The 15832-nt window shown below is 38.5% G+C and overlaps 1 protein-coding gene across 1 annotated transcript in view; it reads left to right on the forward strand.

The window, feature by feature from the left end:
* Nucleotides 1-10908, forward strand: part of LOC104498611 (chromosome unknown open reading frame, human C4orf29) — a 16370-nt gene extending 5462 nt beyond the window's left edge. Inside the window, exons 4-12 of the mRNA XM_010142012.1 lie at nt 580-658; nt 745-829; nt 1489-1516; nt 3769-3907; nt 5892-5981; nt 6695-6796; nt 7478-7856; nt 9696-9858; nt 10857-10908. Coding sequence (XP_010140314.1) covers nt 580-658; nt 745-829; nt 1489-1516; nt 3769-3907; nt 5892-5981; nt 6695-6796; nt 7478-7856; nt 9696-9858; nt 10857-10908 — 1117 coding nt within the window. The remainder of the gene's footprint in view (nt 1-579; nt 659-744; nt 830-1488; nt 1517-3768; nt 3908-5891; nt 5982-6694; nt 6797-7477; nt 7857-9695; nt 9859-10856) is intronic.
* Nucleotides 10909-15832: the final 4924 nt, after the last annotated feature.

A 15832-nucleotide genomic window follows, 5' to 3' on the forward strand; every position in this document is an offset into this window, starting at 1 on the left:
CTTGTGGGGAAAAACATGGTGGCCCAGGAGTTCTTTTTTTTTCCCCCCCCCCCCCCCCCCATAGTTAAGACTGTAAATAACTTGAGTAGCAGCAGAAGACATTAAGTGATTGATGTTGGGTGTGTAGAATAATTTCATCGTTTGTATGTTGAGCTTTTTATTAAAAAAAAAAATTAAATACATGGCTCATCTGAATTTTCAGTTTCAGCTGTTGTGCCCTCAGGAGAAAAATAGCGACGCTGCCTAGGAGAGCTAGTCATACTTGTTTAGGCTGCTCTTCATCTGAAGTTCCATTTCTGCACTCTGCAAAATTTTAATTGTGGTGATGAGTTAGTGATCTTTTTTTAGCAATGTGATCTTTCAGCTTGGCTCTTCCTGTTTGGCATTTATTCTGTCCTACTTTGGGATTCCTTTCTTTGCTGGATGTGTTTGAGAAATGATATTGCTGAATCACTGACAGTTTGTCTGCATGGGTTATGAAAATACTTTATTTTATTCTTTTTTCTTTTTTTACATTCATTTCTCTGGCGCAGCTTGTAAATAGATACACTTTGCTAAATAGGTGCTCGTTTCTCATAGATTTCAGTTCATCATACCCAGAAGATGGAACAGCAAGCACAGACCTGTGTGCATTCATTTGGCAGGCACTGGAGATCATGTGAGTATGTAAAACGTAAAATTATTTATCTAGGAATTAAATAATGAGATTTTATGTTGATGCATGTTTTTACATCTTATCCGTAGCACTTCTGGAGGAGACGCACGTTAATGGCACGCCCAATGATTAAAGAAGCCTGTATGGCTTCCCTATTGCTAGAAAATCCTTACTATATCCTTTTGTGGAAGGCATGATACCTATAGAGCAAAATATGACCAATGCATGAAACACGGTGTGAAACACAGTCAATATAATAGGCTACTTTTACACCAAATACTGCTTTTCTGGTTGTTCTGAAAATGTCTTCTACAGCTTTTTACTGTAGTCATTAGGGTAAAACTTCTGATAGGAATCTGTGTACCGAGCACAGTACTGCCACGATTCCTTTAGCCGTGACAGAGTGAAAACTGCATTTTTTCCACGTCATACTGTGTGACTTCTGAGTATACTAATGACAGAAAGGAAAGCTGCAACCCTTTTGGTACCTTGGGTACTTTTGATAGACTTAGTGCTACCGCTTAAGAATTGTTTGTGAAAAAAGTTAAGTTCTGTCCTGTATTAACATCATCAGGAACCTCTGTAACACTGTTACCCTGTTGGATTACACAGGGTCTCTGGTTACACTTCTTTCCTACCCATGTACCAGGCAAAAGTAAAAACTTACGTTGCAAACTACATCATCAAGCTACATTGATTTAGTTCCCTTGAAACATCTGAAATTTAAGTTCCAGATTTTAATTAATCAGTGTGCTGTTTATGATTTATTTTACTTTTTTATTTTGCCATTTATATATAGAAATTCTTTACTTTCTTTAACTCGAGTCTTCTACATGGCTGTAGAAAACCCAAGGATCAATTGTAAGTATTACTGTTACATTCACGGGTATGTCTTTTTGAAATACCACATTGTTTGGGTTTTTTTTCTCCAGAAGCTCAAAGTAGTATAAACTTTGATAGCTTATTAAGGGAAAAAAAAAAAAAATCTCAAGCATGGACCACTTGTAACCTGCTAATGTGAAAATGTGCCATCTGCTAGGGTGCTTTGTCATTTTTTGTTACGAGATCACAGGGATGGGGAAAGTTTGCCCAAGATGCTCTTGGAATACGTATATATGTAGAGGGGTGTCAGTGCAAGCAGGTTCCAGCTCACTTTCCTGATTCACAACTGTGGTGCCACTGTCTTTCGCTCAACGGTGAATAATCCTTGTTCAGATACCATACTTGCCTGTTATAATTGCCAAGGTTCTGCATTTCCAAGTATTCCACCGTCAGACACGTAAATAAATTTGGTGTTCCTTATTTGTTACTCAGTTGACACTAAGTGATATTCTTACAGGTCATGGCTCCCTCAGTCCATTTCTTAACTGTGAATTTAGAAGCCCAGTTAGGCAGTCCTGGTTTTCTGCTTTTCACATTTTCTGAACCACTGGAGTATAAACAGAATTCAACAGGATATGTCTCTGAGGCAAAGCTGTGATTGTAGTTTACCAGTGTTTCTTAAAGTCCAAATAGGAGTTGGTGTTTTAATCCTTTTTAAGCCTAACTTGGACATTTAACGTGAGTAGAAGAGTGTGGGAAGTGATTAATTTTTGAACCTGTCTATTCTATTAGGACTTCACCAGGAGCACTGTCTCACACTACAGCATTTTAGGTTTTCTAGGTCTTATATAGATTTCAGCATTTGGATTTCCTAAATCCAAAAGCTTATAAAAATTACTTTTAAGGAGAATATTTTAATTCAAAATTAGTTTCTAGGTGTTTTTCCAAAGCAGATGCTGAATTTATTTGGACCTAAGAACCACTTTTTTAAAGAAAGTGGAATTACATTTACTATGATGATTGTTGTAAAACTGGGATTTTTTTTTTTTAATAGGGAAAACTGCTTAAACATCAATTTATTATTGCTTTTAGATGTGTAAGCTATAGGAAAGTGACAGGAGAGAGTGTGTGCTGGAGTATATCCATTGGTGGATTTTTTTTTTCAGATTTTAAGGATCTGATGCAGAAGAATAAGTTAAATATTTTGGTGAGGATGTTTCTAACCCTGTTCTCAGTTGTATCCCATGACAGATGAGTGTATGCATGATGCAGAGAGGGGTTCTTGCAAAGGGGAGTGCTTGGTCTAATACCCCAGCCGGTAGCTGTCACTCGTCAGTACAAGGTTACAAAGCAGCGGCAGTGGTTGTAGTTAATATGCTAGTACCAGTGTTTAATAAATACAGCAGCTGGCGAGGGCTGAGGAATCTCATAACAAAGTTGTAGGAAAGAATTACGTTAGCCTGTAAATTCTGCTGTGCAGCAGCTATGTTCGGCTCTCCTGTGGCTTGCACGGTCAGCTTTGTCCTTGGGCTTCAGCACATCTCACATGTGATTGTATGCTGGCAGAAGAGGCCGGTAGCCTTTTGTGACCTGACTGTGTGATGCTGAAAATACACAGTCCCCCTCCCCAAATTAGAGGTGTATTAATTGCTCTATAAAATAGCTCTGGGTTTTTTCCACATTTAGAGTCTCTCTCATGATTCAGCTGAAGAGCTTTCTACTTTTTTGTTTCTTCTGTGTTTTAATGCTTTGCAGTACACTACATGAATTTCTCAGTGCCGTGACAGACTTCCCACTTTACAATTTCAGTCTTACAGTGACACTGATGAGTGCTTCCAAAGCTGACATACTGATTGCTCTTCAAATGTTGTGTGCAATTTTTCAATGATGTAAACCAGGTAAATGATTAAAAAAAAAAATTGTTTCTGCAAATGAGATGGTGTATGTCCAGGACTGTATCACTTTGATGCTATTTCTAAAAGATCCCTTATAACTTTACAGGACAGAGTTTAACTATTAATGAGATGTTAATGTTGGTAATACCTGTTTCTAGAAGACCAGGCTGTCAGTTTTATTACACTAGAAGCGTAGCAGGTGTCTATTTTGAGTCTTCATTTAGATCAGAAAGTATGAGTGCCAGAGAATCTGGACTTGCTTTTTCAGGAGTTCAGCTCCCAAATTCTCTGGGATTGTGATCAGGCTTTGTATGAAAGTGTGTCTAGAATGATGAGAACTGTCAAAATCTAATCTTGGAAAATAAATCCTATATTTTCCTTTTCTGGGGAGAAAAGACGGTCATGTTTAAAAAATGTCTCGGACCTGTTTGTGATGGGAGGAGCTCTCGTTCTAGAATCGGCAGCTCTATTGCACTGGCTAGAGAGAGAAGGCTATGGACCCCTAGGGATGACTGGAATATCCATGGGAGGACATGTAAGCTTCTATATTTCCTCTTCAGTAATTGTTGTTTTAACTTCTCATATGATCATTTGGCGTATGGAAATGATTTGTTCTATAGTGTTCCTCTCAGAAGTATTTTAAAATCAACATTTAGAGTCACAAGAAAGAAATTGTTGGCAATTCTCGTGTTTTGTGGTGCTGAATTAGTACAATACTAAAATACTGACAAATCATAGAGCCCTTTTTTAGCCATCTCCTGACAGGCTTAATAAGAATATAAACTTCTCACATAATTATGTGTTTTTTCCCTGGGCTGGGGGGTGACACAGACCAATGTTTTCTGAAAGGAGGTGTGTACTGATCAGTTGCTAGTTGTCCCTCTCTTCCTCCATTCTTCTTGCTTAAACTTTTGTGTTGAATGGATTGTGTGAAACACCTCTTCTCTGCAGGCATGTTGTAGATGAGGTGACTTGATGTCAGTTTTGTTCTCAACTCGGCTTTTTTCCTCGAATCATTACCAATGATCAGAGAAGATTTCTGTGGTGAGCTGGATAACATTTTGTGTATGGCATGGTGCATATTCCAATGAAACCAGCAATGTGTTAGATGCTTGAAAGAGTGATACACAGTTAAAATACTATTGTTTGTGTCTCTAATTGGTCTAGGTACAAAGCTTATTAAAACAACATGCCTCTGTGTGCTGATTCTTGTTTGTTTGTTGTTAGGAGCTGAGTAAATACTGTTGGTAATGGTAGTGTCTACTGAAACGAAAATATTTTTTTTCCCAAAGCACAATTTAAAAAGTCTGTCATAAATGTACAAAGCACCTTTGAATTACATAAAATCACCCTGATGAAACAACCGCTTTTGGTTAAACGTGTCTTCCCTGTCTTATTTGTAAGTTGTATTGGAATTCTCAAACTGGTATATGCACCGCTAGCTGTGCAGGGCACTTCAAATGCCATGCGAGTGCTACGGGAAAAACTGGATACTGTACCCTATACCAGTGGGCGTACACAGCACCGGTATAGGAGGAGGCAGGTTCTGAGTGAGTGAGTGAGTTCGGGAACTCCTTTGACACATTTCTTCCTTAGTCCAGGAAGGTGCATTTTTGTTGAGTCCTGACTTGCAGGATTTCTGTTCTAATTTAAAACCAGGGCAATAAATCATATTTGATGTTGATCATCTGTGGAAAGTGTTTTACTAGTAGAAGGTAAATAGCAGTAATTCAGTTCTACTGATGGGGAGAGCTGAAGCTGGTCAGACTTTATCGCTATCAGAACCTAAATACGTGGTGTTCTTGTTACTCTTTATTAATAAAAAATAATTAGAACATAATTATAATACAGTTGTATAAATTATTGATTAGAACATCTGGCACAGACATGGGGTATTTTGTATTAAGGGGTTTACACTTGTTCTCGGTGTTAAGGCATTCAGTTTAGAGCAATAAAACTTGTCAAGAACATGCCATATGTGGAGCTTCTTTGCTCTGTCTTATTCTGTGATAAACAGGATATTCACAAAACATTCTGAAAACTGATGTAAAAGTAATAATTTCAACTTAACAGGACAGAGTCCACTTAACATACTGAATTAATTCTCTTCCACATTTTATTTCCAGTGTTCACATTTTAAAAGCATAGAATTTTAAATAGTCTTCCTTGTAGTTTGTCTTCATTTTGCCTTGAAATAAGCTTGTAAGAACTTGATGAAAAGCCTTTATAGATGTTTTTCATGGTTTTAAACAACTAAAGGGTCAGAATAAGTATTCCATTAGGAATTCTGATAACAAAGACTCTTCCAGCCTTGAAATTTGTCCTGGTTAGGGAGATCTCTGAAGAACAGGCCGTATCTTCTGAATAGGTGGAAGTATATTGTCGCCACAGTCCTCAGCTGCTTTGGCACTGTATTATTTTTTTATACTGTATGAACAGATAAACTGAAGGTGAGAGAGTTCTTTTTACTGTATTGCAAATTCAATATTAAAATATGTAATAAGTGCCTTTGATTCTAGATGGCTTCACTGGCAGTGACAAACTGGCCGAAACCATTGCCATTGATTCCATGTCTTTCCTGGTCAACAGCTTCTGCAGTCTTTACTACGGTAATTAGCATATATTTTTTATATTGTACTAGAATGTAATCAGATATATAACTTAAAAGGTTTGCGTTGGCCACATTCACCTTTTCAGTTAGGGCTTTTCATCACCCTTCAGCTTCCATTAGTGACTAGTGGCAAAATCCACCCTTCCTGCTTAGGATGTACAACATGTGAAAAGGAAGGTGGCTTTGAGCTGCTTCAGTGGGTCCTAAAGCAAATTAGAGGCTGGGGCTGGTTTGTGGGACAGTGAGTCATGGTCTGGATGTGGGAAGGTGAAGAAGCTAGCTATGAAAACATCTTTCTTCTGCTCAAATCCCGGCTTGAGTAGTTGGGTGATATTGCAGCTCTTACTATGAGGGGACCTGCTGCTGCTGGGGTAGGTGAATGAATAGACTGGCTTTGACACCCGTCGTTGGTTTAGCCCAGTCTAGATGTGGCTAAACCCTAAGTGGGACTGTTTCCTGCCTTCTTTTGTTTCCTTTATTTTTCCTAATTGTTTGGCTTTTTTAAAGGGAGATGGGTTTCCATATCCAATGTCATATTATGCACTTATGCTTTGATTCCAGTAATTTAAGGGTTATCTGGAAACTTAGGCAGAATTCCCCTGGAAAAATCAAGTCACAGAGAGGAACAGATCGATTTTCTATATATATCATTGTTTTAGAATGATCTTTGAGTTTTACTTGTGTACTGGATGCTTGTGTTTATAATCTCAGGGTGTGTTGAGCAAGGCAGTGAACTGGAGAGAGCTAGAGAAACAGTATTTTACGCAAACTGTTTATGAAGAAGAAATCATTCAAATGCTTGAATACTGTGGAGTAAGTATAGTTTGTTTTCTCTGTTTGCTAATATTTACATGTGCAAATCTAACAAATAATGTCATTTCTTTTTACTTGCAGTTAAAGCAGCCAATTGTTAGCTAAAACATGTTTGCCTGTTGTTTCCTTGTGCTTATGATAAATTAATCCTTGAAGGAAAATCTTCTGAAAAACAGAGGCTAATATTTGGGTTGTGTAATGCGTGTTAAGAATAGCCCTTGGTGCAAGTCTTTTTCGTGACCACACTTAGTGTAACCTGCAGCATAAAATGAATTTAATCAAAACATTGAAACTGTAGATATTTCCCAGTGACTGGCTTTATAGTCTGGAATAGCCTAATGTGCAAATATAAAAATATGATGTATTGTCCTTTGAAGCAGTTGCTTCCAAATATTCAGTGCTGCAGAACATTTTTAGTATGTACCAACATTAAGTTACTCTCCTAGTATCTCTACTTCTGGATCTCTGGTGAAGATAGTTACGTAGGCGCTTGCCATTAAGTAAAATACACTAGTATCGTGAGCTACCATCTCTAAGTACTTCCTGCGTTTTTTAAGCTGACAAGAAATGTAGTATGAATTTCTCAAGAGGTTATGATGATCAGGATTTAAACGTGTGACAAGGTTAACCAACTGGAGTAAAGGAGAAACTCTTAATAAGTGACCTCCTGCCTTTGTTTAGACCGACTCCTTCAAGATGGGACAAGACTTTGTTAAAAACTTCCCTGAGAGTGTAGACAGTCTGGAGGATATGGATGTGACAGCCGGAATGTTTGACCTGGATTCCTCAAACAAAACTCTAGCTAAAGAAGCCATTCACAGCTTTACCACAAATAACAGTACTCTAAGTGCCTCATCAGAAAGACTCCTCATACAAGATGCTTCTAAAATGCAGTGCATAAATCAAACATTTTCAACCAGTAGCAATAGCAATCAAAACTTATCCAGCCCACAAGGACACAGGATATATAAAAGAAGAAGGAGCGACACTTTGCAGAGAGAATCCTTAAGGTTCATGAAAGGAGTGATGGATGAATGTACTCATGTAGCTAACTTTTCAGGTATGTGTATGGTTTTTGTTTCAACGTGCAGTTTGGAAAACTGAGCCAAATATGATGGAAGGAAAGGTATTTTCTTCATTCTCCTTTGTGTAAACCTGCTGGCACCTTAGATGAAATATGACAATAACTTAAGTGCTATTCAGTAGCATCTATTTACCACTTTATTTCCACATAACTGTTATGTTTCTTATGAATGGCCAACCAGTGACTAAGTGAATTAAAAACTTGCCTTTCAGTATCTTTGCTCATTTTCTTTCTCTGCCTTCCTGTGGCTATTTTCAGATATGAGTTAGTGCAAATTTGCATTACTTAAAAGAACAAAACATCCTTGTGATGTAGTATCTAGATATAATTAATCTGCTAATAAGGTTTTTCAAGCAGATTCAAGTAGATCTTATAAAGCAGAAATGTGATAGTGACTTCGGATAGAAAATGGCCTATGCAGCTGAGAACCAAGCTTGAACGATGCTTTTAGGCAAGTGTGACTGGTAAAAATATGCAGAGGTCCTTCTAGGATGACACGGTCTGGTGCATATAGTGCTTCCCAAGACAGGCATAGCATAAAGAGGGAGCTGTAGCCCAGTGAACCTTAAATTTGATGAACCTGGTTTTCTTGGCATCTAGGAGAAATCCCTTTCAATAGCCTACCTGCAGGCAATGCGAACTAGAGATTTCCTTCTAGAGCTGATTGGAGGGGTTTTGCTGGAGTGGGGGCTTGGAATTGCTCTTCTGGCAGTCCATGCAGACAAAACGGTTCAAGTGCCCATGTACCTGCTTAGGACTCTCAGCATCTCCTGGGATCATACTTTGACTTCAGACAGGTTTCTGATAGAGTTGTCTGAATGTCAGAGCATTCTTAATACTGAGAACCTGTAGACAAAAAACCCCTGTGAACTTTTAAGTACAGACATTCTTGTTTGCCTAGGCACTTATGCAGACATCACTTAGCTAAAGCACTGGCCTTTGTTGAAGCTTAAGAGGATCTGTGATCCTAATGCACCTGTCCAAGTGATGTTAGTCTGTCCTGGCATTTGTCATGCAAAATTGAATTGGTGACTAGAACCTATCTTAGCATTACGTACCCTGTATACATGCCATAGGATATATGGAAGGAGAGGGTCTAAGTTATTTGTGACACCCCATTGTCAAACATTTTGGCTGTCCACTCTTTACCGTACCACATAGATTCTTTGTGAAGAGAGAGCTCTTCTGTGTTCAACATCATCTTGGTGCTGTTTTTCTCAACATCATTTTGGTGTTACTCCTATTAGTCAGAAATACAATTGGCGCAATTCTGGTAATGAGTAATAAATCTACGTTACAATATGTTGGGGTTTTTATGTTGTAACCAAGATATGTAGGAATCGGAAAAGAAAGTGAATGTATACTGCACTTTGTCTGACTGCTCTATATTAAGGTTGGCCTTTTTCCTCTCCTTGAGGGGAAAAAAAATGATATGAAGTTTCTACTCTGAATTTTAGGTGTCTCCTAGGTTTTTTTCACTGAATAATAAAAAGATGTTAAGAGAACTGACCTGAATGCTCTAGAATTTTGTTGATGAGAGGAAAGACAATTCTACCATTCCTCAAAGGCTTGTGAAGGTTTTGGCTTTAAGAGAGGGAATGGGATTGATTAGTTTATTTTTCTCCTGATGGCCTCACTACCATTGTGTCAAAAACCAGATAAATTCTGCTGGAGACTTCAGAAAGTATATTTTCATTAAAGCTTAGAATAATTTTAATGTTTTTAAAAACAGAGAGCATTTTTGCAATGGAAATCTCGGCTGATGTGTCTATTTCTTACCTTACATTAATTCACTTTTGGTTTGTTTTTCTTTAGTTCCAGTTGACCCAAGTTTAATCATAGTAGTACAAGCTAAGGAGGATGCATATATTCCTCGAACTGGGGTGCGCAGTCTTCAAGAAATCTGGCCTGGATGTGAAATCAGGTATCTGGATGGAGGTCATGTCAGTGCCTACCTCTTCAAACAAGGACTTTTTAGGTAAGGTAAACAGGGAAGCTTAAAAATAGTTGAGGGCTTAAAAACATAATTTTGAGTCAATTTTTCTTCTAAAAACAAGTCTGTAATTACTCTAAAGCAAAAAAACCCCAACTACTGCTTTGAAAAACAAGTTAATGGATCTCAAATGTTAGCACTTCATTTTATGAGTGAAGATGAGGTGCAGTATAGCTCAGATCTCTCAGTAAGCCAACACAAGAGAATGAACCTTCTCACTCCTGTTTTCCCATAAAAGCTTTTATGTAGTTCGTTCACTGGACACTAGAAAATATTTTTTCAGCTGTGACTGTCTATGTTATATTGCACAGCTGTTGTCTTTTTGCAAATGTTGTCTTCTGAGAATTAAAAAACCACACAATTGAAGGTGAGAATTAAAATACAAGCTTGACTGCAACTGAGTAGTACTTGCATGAATTCCTTCCTCGCTAATACTAGGTGTTGGCTTTCTGAAGACAGTAATGTAAATGCAGTTCCTTAGTTTTAAAAAGTTAAAACTCGTGCTGTTAATTTAAAAACATAAGGAATTAGTAAGACTGTATGTCCTGTTTAGGAAGTCTAAGCAACAACAGAAAGGATTAGCAATACAGTGGGTCAAGGTACGCTAGCCACCAGCTTACTGCTTTTTAAAACTTCAGCTTCATTTTACAACAGTTGCTCAAAAACTAAAAAAATCTGCATGTCTCTTGGACCCATTTCCTGAGTATTTGAGTAGAAAACTCCTAATCCATTAACACATGCACTTGTATTAAAGCTGATAAATGGTCCCACTCATTTCTGAAACATAAATATATTACTGGATTGATGCGAGAGGGTCTCAGAAATCAGTTTAGGAGAAAATACCACCTAATACCATGCTTTTATTGAATGCTGTTTTGAAATTGTGGCGATAGCTTTGTAAATGTATTTGTAGATCTATGGGATTTACACTTATCTATCCTTTCCCAAACTATACGAATGATCTTTTTTTTCTCTTGTTTTAGACAAGCGATATATGATGCATTTGACCGCTTTCTTCAGAAATACACGGTTTAAGTATCTTCATCATGTTTTCAAACTGATCTCGTTTGTACTTCAGCTTACTGGAACTCGTATTTGGAAAACCAGCCTCTTGCAACATTCAGCAGATGGTCACTGACTTCATAGGTAACAACTACCAAAAGTGGTGAAGTACCAGCGTTGCTTTCATTTCAACCAAGCGCCATTCTGACACTCGCTTCAGCTTTACCAGCGAAAAGACAATGGCAGCATTTGTTAGAGCATGAATGGTTCACGTACTTCATGTTTAATCACATTGTGTATTCCTCTAATTCTGAAAAAAATAAATTCTGAATTGTGTCTCTGTTGAAAACAGACCGATCGAAGTATTGAAAGAATGTAGACTGTGCTGTAGGGGGAGGATGGTCTCCTGTGTTTAGTGTGTTTCTGGTTTGTTCCAGGTACGCTGGTTTCCTCTTGCTATTCCTGTTGTGACGCGCTGTGGCTTTGTCAGCACTCACCTCTTGTGTTTGTCTCTGATTTTCTCTACTATGAATTGAAAATGAGCTATAATTGAAAGGGCAGCATCAAATCTTGCAAAAAAAGACTTTGAAAATTCAATGAAGAATTGAGACACACGTTTTTGTGCAATCCATCCATGAGATTTTTCTGTCACTGAGTTAAACCGTGCCATTCCAGAAGAATCGTGTAGCAGTTCATTGATCGGCTCCACAGAACTGGATTAAGGCAAAGTGGAGTCTCTAGAGGTTAATTGTTTACACGTGTTCACTTGGATAACAAACTTTTCTTCTAGATTTTAAATTTTTTTAGAATGCCAGAGGAAAGAAAAACTTAATCATTTTCTGTAGAAGCAGTGACACAAAGAGCCTGTTTCTAAGCAGTTACATCAACAGCAGACCATACGGTGCTATAAAAACCTCTTGGAAATACTTCAGCAGAGGGTCCTTTTTAAAGCGCACTCAGCGCTGATCCGCAAAGCACATTTTTACTGTGTAATATTAAAAATATATGTGAGACTAAGGGTTAGCAAAACAGGTTAGCTCCTTATTTTTAAGACTTTTTTAATTGGATGAAAAATGAAAAAATAGGGTTCTGAATGCATTTAAGAAAATCCAAAGTCTGTGATTTCCTCTTTGGGGATCAGAAATACCAACAAATTACAGTAGAATGGAAGGTTGTCATGTATCAGCTGTTTGTGGTATCTGTGCACATCTTACTTTGCAATCATCTCCTGCACCGGTCTTTTAAAGCTGGTTTGCAGGGAAGCTGAGAACTAAAACACGTCAATATTAATTTTAGTACAGTAATGACCATGGTGGCACAGAAACAAAGAGAAAAATCCAGCCATTTCTTTGGATATGTGATTTCTGCACGTTTCAAATCAAGCATGGTTAGTGTAAGGGTTTCCAACAGGCACAGTATGAAGCAACAAAGCTCAGTTTATACAAATATTTTCTCTTGAATTTTAGTCTGGCAGACAGCACTAGTAACTGGGAAGAAATTGTGATCCACTTGAAATTAGATAAGTTCAGGTAAAACTGAAGTGCTACAATTTGAATAACCCAGATTATTTAACATACAAATTTCCTGAAAATGCAAAAGAAGTTATGATCTGCTGGAAGTTAAATTGCTTGTTTCAAGTGGTTTTTCATCATTTCTTTAGACTGTTGTTTTTATATATATTGGACCCAAGCGTGAAGTGACTTGCACATTTAAATACAGCAAAACCCTGAGCGTTGGAGGGTTGGAAATCAAATGTAAGTAAGCTTACAAGTTTAAGATGGAAGGCTTGAATACTACACTAAATGATCTGGTTTAGTGTACATTATGTCTTACGAGCTCATTCAGCAACTGTTTTACAAGACATTTGTCTGCTGTTCACCAAGTGTTTGAGATCTCACTTTTAAAATGTATCTCTGTGCTCTATGATCTGTTTCTGTTGCAGCTCTGAGACCGGGAGATAACTGGTGGCAAGGAAAAGGGCTGGAATAAATGGAAGAGAGAAAAGACAGATTTTGTAAGGCAGGGAGTAAGTGCAAAAAAACCCAACTTGTCTATGCTACCAAGTCTAACATGCCAAAGTAAATATTTTCAAAGCGCACAATGCTAGGAATTACACAACTGGTGGGAACTTGACATCCTGAGGTTAGTGTTCTGGTGCTGTTACGAACAAGGTTTAACTTGCCAAAAGGGCGTTCTGTTCAGAGGAGCAGATTTGTGCCAGTGCTGACTCCCGTTGGAGAGAGCATCTTTTGGGAGAAGTTGTGAAAGAGGGTCTCTGACAGGAGTGAGAGATCACACTTTGCTAAGTGATGTTGCCAAATGTGAAAGCCCCATCAGAAGTATTTAAGGCATTTCTCAGGTTACAGTAACAAAAGGACAAATGAGCTCTGGCTTATTTCTGGTGTCAGGCATGGGAGGATGTTAGCTGGTCTGTGAAGGGCAGGGTGGGGGAATCTTCCTGTGTAAATGTTTTTAACCTTTGGAAAAATGACTTTTTAAACCAGATTTTAAGGTTAAATCCTAAAAGTATTATTAACAAGCCATTTTGATGTCAAATGAGAATGTAATTTTACTCCAGCAATTGCATGAGAAAAGTAATGGAATGAGGTTCCTGCACTAACTCCAAACAGCTGGTAAGCTGTTCTGCGTGTCTTAAATTTATTGTCAAATGGGCCTTCGTAATTTTTTTGTTTTAATGTTTTTCAATAAAAATCCTAACAAAAACCAGTTAGGTGTGAATTTTTTGTCTTCTTAACAGACATTCAAAGTGTCATTCACTGTCATCCTGTTGTAATCCCTTTTTCTGCTGCTGCTGCTACTTTGTAGCACAAGAGAAGTAGTTATCTACAGTACAAGATAAACGTTTCCCATAACAAACAGTGATACTGCTTTCATGTTTTTCTACATGCAGTACCTAGTAAAGAAAATAAACTGGTATCATCTAATTAAGATACCATTGTTATTCCAATTTTATAGTTTTTTTCTGTGGCTTCATTCTGCTAGAATTCCTGGGCTTACTTAAAATCCTTTCTACTTTTATAAGGGTTCAAAATCCATACAACTTCTTCCTGCTTGCTGCTGTGCTCCAAGCAAGGGTGCGTTTTACCCGAATAAATTCAGAGCATATGGTGGGACTGTCCAGCAGCAACTGAAAAAATCGCCCTTGCTGTTGATGGCTGCCCTTGCAAGGTGGGAAGGTGGTGGAGGGGTTTTGGAGTGCTGCTGCTGGGAGAAGAGGTGGCTATTTCATCATCTGCTGCATGAGTGACGGTATCATATGCCCGCTGAAAGGCTGCTTTGAACAGGTATGCGTAAACGCTGCTCAGACTAAGGGTGACAAAACGGGAGGAGGGCAAAGGGAGCGGGTGTGTGCATTTCCTTGACCTTTGAAAGGAAAGGCTCAGGATGGAGCAACAGCTTAGCTCTGGGGTGTCTGTTACCCTGTAGGTAACCGGGGGGGTTGGTTTTTACTGTTTTCTTTAGACGTTTCTCTCCTGGCACCAACGTGCTGATCGCTGTCATGAACAGAGCACATCTAATCGCTGTTGAATTGAACTTTTTGAAAACATTTTTCCCAAGTCAAAAAAAAAAAACCAACCTCAAAAATTACTGCTCAGCAATTCTTTTTATTAGCAAGGGATGATGCATTGTGCTAGAACAGCTGCAAAAAGGTACCACTGTATGAAGGAATAGAGTCTTGTTGCTTTTTCTTACTGGAATTCATATACGTGTATGTCAACACTGTAAAAAGTAGATTAGAAAGTGGAAGTTCTTGGGTCCTCGAAATACTGTTTTTGCTTGGTGGCTGCTAACGTGTTCAAGCAGTTAATGTTTTGTTTATCTTAATTCTGTCTTGTGTTGCTTTCTTTTAAAATGTTGATCTTAATTAGGGTTGGTTGGGCAGGGAAGTTTCTTTATCTCAAGCTGTCAGGTCCTCTGTCAGCTTGGCTGTAACGATAAGTTATATAGTAGTGGAAGGAGGTTTGTATAGTCCGTGGGCATGTAATTCCTCATAAAAAAACTATTACACGAGTGAAATGAGATTGTGCTCTGCAATCCTGTAATTCGCAGTGTTCCCTGGTAGGGTTGGATGCTTCTCCACAAGATAAGCTTTAAAATGGAAAGTAGCTGGTAACGATTACTATGCGCTTGGTGTCACGTAAATCAGCCTCCTTTTCAGACAGGAGTTTTTGAAGCACTGCGCTCTTGCAGGAGAAAGTACTGTGAGCTTTGCCAGGGAAGTCTGACTTGCCCTGCTAGAAGGTAACAAGAGGGATGATACCAAGTGGGCTGAGAGTTACGGATGAGTCTTAGGCAACTGTAAAAGCTTTTTACACACTTTTCAGGCCCAGTCCATCCAACGATGTGTAGAGTAAGCCCTCTCCTACTGCAGAGATAGCAAAACATGCACAACACTTCTCAAACTGCCACCTTTTACGGGTCACCTTCACTGGGTTTTTTTGCCTGCATGTAGTTAATCAGTTTCCTCCTCCTTTCCTGGTCTGTTCAGGTTCCTGCGCTGCGCTGTTGCAGTGTTCCCGGAGCCCCGGCTGGCTGCGCATCTGCTTCCTTATCTTCTAACACTTGTGTGAGAAAAAGAGGAAAGAGGAGGTTAATCGCCCTCTTACCAGTGCCTTAGGTAGGGCCTCGGTACTTACATATCCTTCTAAGCTCTGCTTAACCTCTGCGTTTGGGAGACCAGGTGAACGATGTGGAAATGGTTTTGAACGGGTAGTGTGACTGATACTCCTGTTGTTGGGAATGTAGAGGTACATGTATCCAGATTCTGGCTTCTCCCCAGACAAAATTATTCTGTAAGTGCTTTTCTCTGTTTCAAATAAATTTGTCACTGCAATATGCAGTTGGCATGTCCTTGACTTGTAAAAAAACTGAGTTCTTAGTTGCAAAGAAAAATGCTTCTAAGAGTTTGAAGATTCGCTGTAATCTTTTGGCCTTT

This window comes from Buceros rhinoceros, unplaced genomic scaffold (assembly GCF_000710305.1).
Source record: "Buceros rhinoceros silvestris isolate BGI_N320 unplaced genomic scaffold, ASM71030v1 scaffold19908, whole genome shotgun sequence".
Lineage (NCBI taxonomy): Eukaryota > Metazoa > Chordata > Aves > Bucerotiformes > Bucerotidae > Buceros > Buceros rhinoceros.